Source organism: Solea senegalensis, linkage group LG16 (genome assembly GCF_019176455.1).
Source record: "Solea senegalensis isolate Sse05_10M linkage group LG16, IFAPA_SoseM_1, whole genome shotgun sequence".
In the NCBI taxonomy this organism is placed as follows: domain Eukaryota; kingdom Metazoa; phylum Chordata; class Actinopteri; order Pleuronectiformes; family Soleidae; genus Solea; species Solea senegalensis.
In genome coordinates, this window is record NC_058036.1 from 12,167,959 (window position 1) to 12,178,379 (window position 10,421).

At 39.0% G+C, this 10,421-nt stretch overlaps 2 protein-coding genes across 2 annotated transcripts; one reads left to right on the forward strand and one right to left on the reverse strand.

Moving 5' to 3' along the window:
* The first annotated feature begins 1,568 nt into the window (after positions 1-1,568).
* spdya (speedy/RINGO cell cycle regulator family member A) lies at positions 1,569-6,833 on the forward strand. Its single transcript, XM_044048021.1, has 7 exons — positions 1,569-1,790; positions 2,392-2,652; positions 3,162-3,220; positions 3,395-3,480; positions 3,616-3,787; positions 3,988-4,315; positions 6,306-6,833. The coding sequence occupies exons 1-7, from the start codon at positions 1,769-1,771 to the stop codon at positions 6,359-6,361; spliced, it is 984 nt and encodes a 327-aa protein (XP_043903956.1). The 5' UTR covers positions 1,569-1,768; the 3' UTR covers positions 6,362-6,833.
* On the reverse strand, positions 5,873-10,281 carry trmt61b (tRNA methyltransferase 61B). The gene is made up of 8 exons (XM_044048020.1): positions 10,222-10,281; positions 9,314-10,089; positions 9,131-9,233; positions 8,407-8,597; positions 8,196-8,287; positions 7,319-7,533; positions 7,134-7,235; positions 5,873-7,045 (listed from the first exon to the last, which is right to left on the reverse strand). Exons 2-8 carry the CDS (start codon positions 10,025-10,027, stop codon positions 7,011-7,013), a joined length of 1,452 nt encoding a protein of 483 aa, XP_043903955.1. The 5' UTR covers positions 10,028-10,089; positions 10,222-10,281; the 3' UTR covers positions 5,873-7,010.
* Positions 10,282-10,421: the final 140 nt, after the last annotated feature.

Genomic DNA, 10,421 nt, shown 5'->3' on the forward strand with positions numbered 1-10,421 from the left:
AGAGTTATCCTTTTACTTTCACCTTTCAGAAAACATGAATAAATAGTCATATTATACAGACAATTTCCATATTGGTTATTTTTGGAGATTTTCTAATCTTCTTTCAACATCTATACTAGCACCAGCTCAATGGTGGAAGAGTGAGGCAAGCATTAAAATAACATGAACTACTTCTGCCTCTCTGTTGTGGGCACCAACTGAAATAGAGATCATTGTAATCTTTCCTCTCTGACAATATTTAATGAAGTGGTTGATCAATATATAACAACAACAATAACAATAACAATAATAATAATATATGCTCCATTCAAACATTACATGCCATAATATAGTCTGTAGGATAAATCTTTGTGTGGATTGGTGGTCCATGGACATTGCCAAGGCCTTCCAATCAAAAAGACACACACTCTATAATTTATTTTGATACAGAATTTAAAAAATGTAAAACATACTGTGAATATTGCATTTTAATGGACAGCCATTAAAAAATCTCCTCTCATCCTGTTGTGAATCAACAGGTTATACCCCCATATTATGTCTTCAAAAGCAAGAACTAGAATAAGTCATTAGAGTGATTAGATGTAATAAAGCATAGCCATTTGGTTTGTACCTTGTATAACAAATGTCACCAGATTTGTTCACCTTTACACTGGAACATGCCTTTCCTAATTGGGGTTTAGGTTTGATGGAAGACTTGATTATGTGCTGGGTCAGGCGTGATGGAGGGGTGACTTTCAGGTGAGAAAAAAGCAAAGTGTGCGTGCTGATTAGAGTTCTGATGAAAGGTTTTGGGGCGCTGCAGCAAGGTTTTCAGAATTTCAATTGGGCCATGCCATTCTTAAGTATGGGAGGAGAGAAAAGTTTGGTGAGCTGGTTGTTTTTTATAATTTAAGTTAATCATGCAGTTATTCAGAGGATGATACCATTCTTATTGTCAGTACATTTTCACACCGAATTTGCCATAAAATGGCCTCGAAAATACTATCAATGAATTCAGTGAGGTCAGTATTCATTCATTCATTTGTTTATTGAAAAGCCCGACATTAAACTCAACAATGATTCAAATATGGATGATTGTATGATTTTATAGAGCATCACTATATAAAGCACTTAAAATAAGATGACAGTAGTGAATTCCCTTTATCGGGATAATCATAAATATGGATATTGTTGTGCAGCTCTAATGATATAGTGATTTATTTTGAAGCGCCACAAAAGGGGAGCTTGCGTCTTTCAAGTCATTCTAAGACCTCCTGATTGACAGTAATCCTATTTAAGATGATTAAATTTTAATTTCTCACTTTAAACTGTTCAATAGAAAATATGTATCTTATTATTATTATTATTATTATTGTTATCTGTGATGCAAACAAACATTTTGTGATCTTGTTTTTTAGCTAAAAGTAAATTATTGGTCACTTTTTTTTTGGATGTTTTTACGTTTACAAATCAAAATTTATGGAAGTGAAAAAAGACATTCCTGTTGTCCTAAGTGCCATCATGTTAGTTGCGTATTTTAGTACCGTTTAAAGAAGAAGAAGAAGAAAAAGGAGGGGGAGGAGGAAACACGTGTGCGCGTGCAGGTGTCGGGGTAAAGTCGCGCGCGGAGCCATTCGCGCGTTTTAAACTACCATCTCCTCACAAATACATTTGTTGACAAATTTATCTGCTGTTTTTTAGCTATTCATTCGCCTGAGCGTTTCCCGGCGCCTGTCTCTGTGTCGCCGTGTTTGTAAATTCTTATACAAGTTAGTTGTCATTTGTTGAAATGAAGAGGAGGCTCCGCAGGGGTGAGGACTAACATTAAACTCAAACTAGCTTCCTGTTTAACATAGTTATTGCTAACAGCCTGCTCACTGTACACACACAGCTGAAGTAATGTAAACGCTAGCTTCCAAAGAACTGTTATTGTTGTTAGCAGGCATGTTAGCTAGCTCGGGGTCTGGTTCCAATCAGGTAAACTGTGATTTTCATTAAGGACAATCACAGTCTGTAATATTTAAGGTTGTGTATATATGTTTGATTTGATCCTTTCTCTGGTTCCTTTCATGTTTCAACGTGTTATGTTTCACCACTGTCCTGTATCTCACCCAAGTTCTTCCTCTTTTTCTTCCGGTTAGATTAGAGTCCATCTATATGTATTTAACAATGTCACATCTTTTGCATGAGCCAAGACTACAAGATTTATGACAATGTCTGATACAATTGAAACATCGAACTGTTAGTCAATACTGATGATGGAGGGAGAATGCCACATCTTCAGCAGAACTCTTGTTATTTTATTCTGACTTTGGGCCATGTATCTGTGACTGACATTGTTTGGTGTCAGGCTGACATGAGCTGTATTTGAGTTTTCACGTTGTGTAGTAGTTACCTTCCATCACCTCACAGGACACAGCAGAGACCTGCTCTCCTCACACGACCTACACTGCAGCACAATGAAGCACACACAGAAGAGGTGTCTCACTCCCACGTCAGTGACTGCCCGGTGCAACGGCTCTCACGTTCTCCAAACCAGAAGCCGAAACATCCTGGGTCCATCTGGGAAGAACCAGCCGAGACGGCAGAATGATGTGTGTCGTGTCAGAATGGCCGTTCCTCCAACTATTGTCATCCACCGGCAGGAAATGGCCTCATATTTTGGACTTTTTGGTATGTATCAACAGCATGTTGCACGTTTCTTGCATCCATGTCAAGGTTGCCAGGTCTGCATGACAAAACCAACGCAATGGCCATTCAGAATTCAGAAAAAGCCCAGTACAAGAACTGAAAATATTCAACAGCCTGCTACACTGCTGTAATGGCCAATGACATTACTATCATTGCCAAATGTGTTGAAACATCTACAAAAGCATTCATGTTTAGTGTGCCAGCATTTAAAGCAGTTTACCCCTAACATTTATTTCACCAAGTCCCTGAAATTACAATGATAACTGTACAATCAAAAATAAGAGAATATGGTTGTGACCTGTTTATTGGTTTTGCTTTCTCTTCCTTTCTTCCTCCTTCACTCTACCAGGATGCCTTCCTACGTCTTTGTCATGGATGCAAAAATATCTAATTATCCAGGGGAAAATAAAATTCAACCTTTTGCCACACGTCAACAACAATATATGCTGTAATTGTATCATTTAATAATAAATAAATGTGTTTGGTTACAGTCGATGACCTCATTCAAGATTTCCTGAGGATGGACTGTTGCTGTAAAATGACAGACAAGGCAATTATTACTATTATTATACATTTAATGTGTATTTATATGAATAATGTATTGTACTTTTAATTGTTTATGTTCAGTGTTTATTGTTTTACAACCAATAACCTGGGCTGTTTTTGAAGCTTTTCGATGAATGAATGTTATTTACCGACTGCTGTTTTGTTCTCTGAATATCAGTACCTCCTTGCCATGACCTTTGTGTACTTCAAAAGAGCCTGCTTCTCTCTTGCTGATTACACCAGGGAGAATTTTTTCACTGCACTGTAAGTTTTTAGAGAAAAGATTCACAGCTGTTGCTTTTTGATGTTGGGTTGTCATAAAATGCAATGGCAGTCTGGTATTTTTGTACCCCTGCTACTGTTTGGCATGAAAGAAACTCACTCATGTGTACCCTGTAGGTATCTTGCCAACACCATGGAGGAGGATGAGGAGGAGATTAGGTATGAGATTTTTCCATGGGCACTGGGCAAGAACTGGAGGAAGCGGTTTCCCCACTTCCTCAAGCAGCGGGACAAGCTGTGGGTTCGCATTGAGTTCAGAGCTGCTGTCAGCAGGCGCTGCTGTGAAGAGGTACACTAAAGTAAAATTGCCTGAAGAGACGGCGAAATGGTGCTGCTCTGGGAAATGTATATGGCTCTTGTTTTTGCTCTACAGAGCTATATTTCTTTCTCTGGCTGGAAATTTAACCTCTGTTGTTTTATGGTGTGATATTATTTTTCAAAGAGTTTTCTTATGTTATACTTTGTCTGTCTCATTCTCTTTCCTTGTAGGTGATGGCCATTGTGCCCTCTCACTCTGTGTGGCAGCGGGAGAGGTCAGAGCACCACAGTGGTGCCCAGCGACAGTATAGTGGTGGCGGCAGCATGTATTTTCCCCACGGGCCCTCTGCCTCCCCAATCTCCTGTGCTCTTTGTAACCGCATTACCAGGTTAGATCAGAACCTGGGCTCCTGTTCTGCTCCACCGACTACAGACAGCACCTATCCACACCCATTCACCTTCTCGCTGCCTTTGGAGAAAACTCCAGTCAGAGCCACAGCATCTTGCAGGAAGGTGACAGAGACCAAGAGCCACAAGCAGCATTCCTCCTGCTGTGCCAGTAGGTATCATTAATACTGATGTTAGGGCAAGGAGACCTGACCCAGACTAAACATTCATTTAGAAACCTATTTCAAAAGAAACCTATTCTGTGCTGCCTCATAGAGAACAGTTGAAGCTGAGCTTGAAGTGGCTTTTATGTGGAGGTTGCTATGGGAATGCAAAAATCACACAAGAAAATCCGCCATCCGCGATAAAACGGCCGATTCTGAACGTGACACGTTTAATCGCGTTCTAGCGCACGTTTAGTTTTGAAATGTAAATACAACACAGTACATATTTGACAACATTTTACAGGAAGCTGTCTTGGCGCAATGGCCACTGACATTGGCTACTGAGGCCATACATGGTGGATGTTGTGCCTTTCCTCCACCACAACAAAAATAAATAAATAGTGATGGTTGTGTTATGTAAATCAGCCGTTACAGTTCAACAAGAGTTAATGAAGAAGAATTAATGGTCATTGTCTAAATTGTTAAAATTTGGACAAAATTGTTTGTCCTCCAAAGTGCTGGTGATAACTCATGTGCATGCTCTTGTGTTCATGGGACTTCCCCCTGGATGTGACAATAACTTTTATCATTTGCCGTAACCATAAATAAAGGCTACAATCACCAGGACAATCAGAATACACTTCAGCTCGCAAGATCAAAGTTCAATATTCTCTCAGGTTCGGACAGAAAAATGCACTCATATAATGTGCTTCTCCTTCAAACATACCAGGGTAGAATTGGGACATTATCACACAAAAGCTTTGTCCACAATTGTCTATGTCGAAAACTGTATTCAAACATAAAAGGTCTGCGTCCAGATGTTTTTCAATTATCTGCATCCAAAGTAGGGCAGAACAATTTCACAATTTTAAACTGTACACTTGATGTACAGCAGATCCGTGAGACTGTAAAGTGTTCTATTTTTGATTATTCTTTGTGTCAGTTTAAAAAAAACAATGCAATATATACATTTGAATTTTGAAAGGTCCAAATCTTTAAAACTTTCACATTCACAGTAAATTCTGAACTAAATGTATATGTTATATTGCAAAATATGTTTAAAAAAATGTAATTCCATATTTTACCCAAATTATCTTGCCCTAGTCCAAATGATCATATCTGAAAATTCACTTTCAGTGTACATGTGCGTGTTGGGGATTAACTGTCTGTTTAGTTTCCGATGGTAATAGTGGGAAGTAATGACAAGGATTATTTTAGTTAAAAGTGATTGTAGTGCTGCACATTGTTATAATGTTATAATAATAATATAATATGTATGCAATTATAATATAATATAATCATTTTTCTCTATTTATGCATCTTGAAATGTATAGTAATGTATAGACCAACATGCACTGAATAAAACTGGTTGATAGATGAGGAGAGGGAGTAATACCAGAGCACATGTGATGTGAAAGTTTCCCCACAAGGGGGCGTAGTCTGACATCTATTTTAAATATCTATAGTTGCGCAGGTCATTGTGTTTATGTGCACATATTTAAGCATATAAACAGACATTCAGATATAATTAAAAAGCTTGTTTTTAAAAAAGAATTAGACGGATAAAAGGTGAAAAAACAGAATTTAATAAATATTGTCAGGTGTGACTTAATGAAGGGGGGCAGTAAATGGAAAGATTTGGATTAAATGAAATAAAATTTGCCACCAACACGTGTTATTTGTACATGTAGGAAAATACACCCAAGATATGTATTTATCTCAAATATAGACACATAATTGCATTAGATAATGATGTAACCTGTTTAAATTAACATTTTCATTTTCCTTATGAGCAAACTGTATAGTGAGGGCAGGGTTGCCAGGTCTGTGGTTTCCCTGTGGAATATGAATTATTTCTTTGTGGCTCATCTGTTTATATTAAATGTATATTATATTAACAGTGAATTAACTGAAAATATGACAATAGAGGCTTTATATTTCTATGAAAACCAAGGTTGGAATATTCACCAGTTTTCTGTCTCCCTTCTTTGTTTGAAGATGAATCTCATGAATCCACGTACGACGCGTCCATGGACTGGATCAATGAGGAGTAAAGTTTCATCACCTTGTCAGTTTTCTATTAATGCTGATAGAGCAGTTGTGTTAACACTATTTTTCTGTGTTAACATGTTTGCCAACATGGGACTGATTCATCCATCACTGTTCACGGTTCACACAAGCATGAGCTAATGTTACGTCACACATGAAATCTGATGGAGAAAAAGAAATGCTGTTACATTTATATCATATGCAAATGAGTATTGGTGTAAAGTTTGGTCTTGCTATTTGTGTAATATTTATATATTTATTCACTGAAGTGCTTTATTTTTTTTGGACAACCACTAATTCAAATGGTAAAATAGTAAATAATTACTTTTAATTTTGACTGTCACTGATGGATGCATGTCTTTATAATCTGTCACTTAACTGGGGATTCTACTAGGTGTGTTTTATTAATATTGCTGTTGTGCCTGTGAAATGATAGAACACTGCCTCATGAGTTTTCAATAAATGGTTATACTTGAATTAGTTTGTGATTTGTTTCTTTACTATTTTACTACGTTATTATTTAACTTAAACACACATTGCTATTGATATTGCAACATCAGGTTTTTGTTTTATTTCCCATATTATTTACAGCAGGAAAACAATACTGTATTCTACACATTTGATATATCCAGGGTTCCTTTAAGGCTTGAGCTGCTACTGAACATACTTCCTCAGTTTCACCAGGAAGGCTGAAATACAAAAAATAGAGTATTTATTTACATTTTCAGTGTCTAAGTTCTTACACAGGTAATATGGAAAGTGTGGCAAAAAACTGACCTGAGTGGCTCATTTGTTCAGGGTGAGGTCTGGCAATGTAAGGAATGCTCCCGAATGGTGGATGTCCATGTGCGCTCAACTCTTCTGAAGCATATATTCCAACTTGGAGAGATGCACAAATCCATCAGGATTCACTTCAGTTAATACAAAAAAAACATGACATCTGGAGTTTAATTTCAAATCACCTTTGTTTGTTTCATATGCTGCCTCTTTCTCCTCCTTCTCGTCTTCACTGTGATCTTCATCCAGACTTGGAACTTTCCGGACGCAGTACTGCCCGTCCTTCTGCACGGCTGGAGCCACCAACCAGTGTCGAACTGGAACCTCGATGATCTTTTCACACAGCAGTGGCAGCGCCAAACATCGGACACCGTCCAGCAAGTCAGTGACCTGTGTTATACTGGGTTTTAGATGGAGAGACAGAAAGCATTATGTTGTCTGCCCCGTTATAAAGACAATACGCTACCAACTAATAATTAGTATTAAAGTGATACTGTTCACATCTCTTCCAACTACAAGCTTTTTTCAGATTGCACTGAATTAATTTTTGAAAACTGCTTCAGAAAGGTTGGCATTCACGCTGCACACTTACATAATATATAGTGAGTGTGAAACTGCAGTGGACCAGAGGATGTCCTTGTGGAGGCGGTCTTTAATAATGTGTCCACTGTGACACATTCGAAGTCCATAGAGAAAAATGGACATTTAAGCTTCGCAAGGCACAAGGCGCTGCTGCTCTACTGCCGCTTAGTTTTGTAAGAAACTTACCCAAAATAACACATTTGGACCTACTGATGGAGACAGCAGTAGATCAACAACTCAGAAAACAAGTGAACATGCTATATTCTCAAGATCGTAGACTTAAGCAGGTGTAGATATGCGAGTGTTCTGCTGTGGATGCTTTGTTTCCCTGCTGGCAGCCATGTTTTCACTGATGGTGTCCCTGTGATGACTGTGCCTGAACTACTGTATATCTTTGAATCCACTGCACATTATACTGAGTATTGTTTCTGATTGAAGCCCTAATCTTGGTTCCGTTTTGGGATCTGTGGATATACACACTTGGCAAGGTAGACGGCACATACAGCTCCCGGGTGCAGATGTGGAATCACAGTGGGTAAAACCAGGTGAGGGTTTATCATGTCAAGAGCAATCTGAAACACACAGAATCCATCAGGTAAATGTGTTCATTACCCAGAGGCATAGTATACTCTGCTCTCTGTAGGTAAAAGTTGTTTCTGTTTCATGTTTCATGTTTAAAGGACACACTGACCGAGTTGAATCCCCAACCAGTGAGGAGCGAGGAAGAGGTGCACAGGTCCGCGTTGTGAAACTGAACGTTGTCAGGCCACTCCTCTCCCCGTCGCAGACTCCATGATGTCCTCCAGCGGTTATAGTTCAACATGGTTCTCTTGAGATGATCCTCCCTGACCTCCACGCTCAGCACGCTGCCCTTAGATCCAACTGGAAAAACCACAAGCACAATGAGACAACAGTGCTGCAACCTTCACAGACTTTTTATGTATATTAAATATCATGGAATATTTTGCATACCTGATACATTCTGAGATTTGCTTCTTGACTGCAGCATAGAGCTGATTTTCATCATTTATAATAAAGATTTTTTTTTCAGTACTGACTTACTGACAAAACCTGAATATTAGAAAATAAAGGGACAATATATATAATAATGTAATAATAATAATACTAATACATTTAATTTATACAGTGCTTTTGAAGCTCTAAAAGCGCTTTACAATTAAAACACATATATATACAATGATATTATTGAGATCAAAAGATCTGCTTAATTGACCAATCTTTACATGTTTAACTGTGTTACTTAAATGTTTTTGTGTACAAGTTTGGGGAAAAATTACAGCAAGAAAATCAAACATTATACTGCAATGGCGGGAAACCTTTGTGGGTATGAGAGTTCTGTGTTTATATTTCAGTCTAGTATGGACAAAAAGTGAGACATTATATTGGGTATTGACCTGCTCGGGACAGGATCAAAGACATGGCCCCTGATCCAGAACCTGACTCTAGCACACAGTCACCCTCTGTCACATCCATCATCATCAGCATGGCTGCTGCATCCTGATTACAGAGAGAAGAATTCAGTGCACAATTAAAAAAGCGGAACAACCCTGAAAGACAAATAGGACACAAACGGGTACCTTTGGATAGGCGATAGCAGGTCCCCTCCTCATATACAGCACATAATCCTCCAGACTTGCACGCCGTACCAGGATGGGAACACCCAGGTTCGTCCTCAGGAACTTACCCGCTGAATGCCCGGCCATGTTGTCATGTGGAATAAACCCCCAGCTGCTCTGCAGACGAGACCCTTTCTGAAGCGTGAACATTTTTCTGAACTCCACGTCCCTTATCCTTCGATACTCGGCGATGAGCAGCTCTCCAAATACAAGCAAGTTCTCCCCTGGGAGAGTGGCAGATGATGATGATGTCCACCTTTCTGGAGTCTCACTGTCTTTGAGTGTGATCTCTTCTACTGCAGTTGTCTCAGAATGTCCACTTTGCTCATGTGTGTAGTGTGCAGTGGGGGTATCTACAGCAGCTGGTCCCTCCTGCTGCTGCTCTCTCAGCTGCATCACCTCTGGGTTCAGAGCATCCTGAGGCAGCAGGTCACTGACTCTCTCCAGAGGGGACAGCGGTCTCCTCCTCCTAGCCAGGGGTGCTTGTCTAGATGTGAACTGGGAGTTCTCATTCTCATTGAATTTCACAGGAGCAGTTGAAAAAGTTCTTCTCTCACATCTACTTTTTCTCAGTTTTACGAGTATGTCCCTTTGTCTGACATGCCTTTGGCTGGATGTGCAAATTCTCACTAGTCTGTGCGTGAACATTAATCCACTAAATGGTATTTGCACCATTATCCCAGATTATGACCAGATTATTACCCAAAGGTGATGTCCTGAGCATTCATTGAACTAAACTAAAAAAAGAAGAAGCATGCTTTAATGCAGACATTAAAACGAATATGTGTCCGATAATCAGTTCAAGATGCATGTAATATTTTTTTAAATCCTTTTAATCCTTTCAGTGAAAACAGGAGGGAAAAACTCACTGGTTTTCCGGTTACTTGATCGAATGGAGGTCGCCATATACATCCATGGTCGCCATGCTGAGCAATGGAAAGACACACGTGAATAACGTCATAATTGAGCGACGGGTGTAGTAATAGAACTCTACCAGCAGAGGGTAGTATTGTAACTGTTCATTTGTGCGTTTTTATTTTTTATAACTATGTCCATGGTTTAAAATCTG

What these genes read in the sequence shown, in the direction of transcription:
- trmt61b (XM_044048020.1), bottom strand. Translation starts at nt 10,027, where the DNA reads ATGGTGCAAATACCATTTAGTGGATTAATGTTCACGCACAGACTAGTG. An exon ending in CTGCTATCGCCTATCCAAAG is followed by an intron (nt 9,234 to 9,313) that starts GTACCCGTTTGT and finishes CTCTGTAATCAG; the next exon opens with GATGCAGCAGCCATGCTGAT. An exon ending in TGAACAAATGAGCCACTCAG is followed by an intron (nt 7,046 to 7,133) that starts GTCAGTTTTTTG and finishes TTTGTATTTCAG; the next exon opens with CCTTCCTGGTGAAACTGAGG.
- spdya (XM_044048021.1), top strand. Translation starts at nt 1,769, where the DNA reads ATGAAGAGGAGGCTCCGCAGGG. An exon ending in GCTGTAAAATGACAGACAAG is followed by an intron (nt 3,221 to 3,394) that starts GCAATTATTACT and finishes TCTGAATATCAG; the next exon opens with TACCTCCTTGCCATGACCTT. An exon ending in GCAGGCGCTGCTGTGAAGAG is followed by an intron (nt 3,788 to 3,987) that starts GTACACTAAAGT and finishes CTTTCCTTGTAG; the next exon opens with GTGATGGCCATTGTGCCCTC.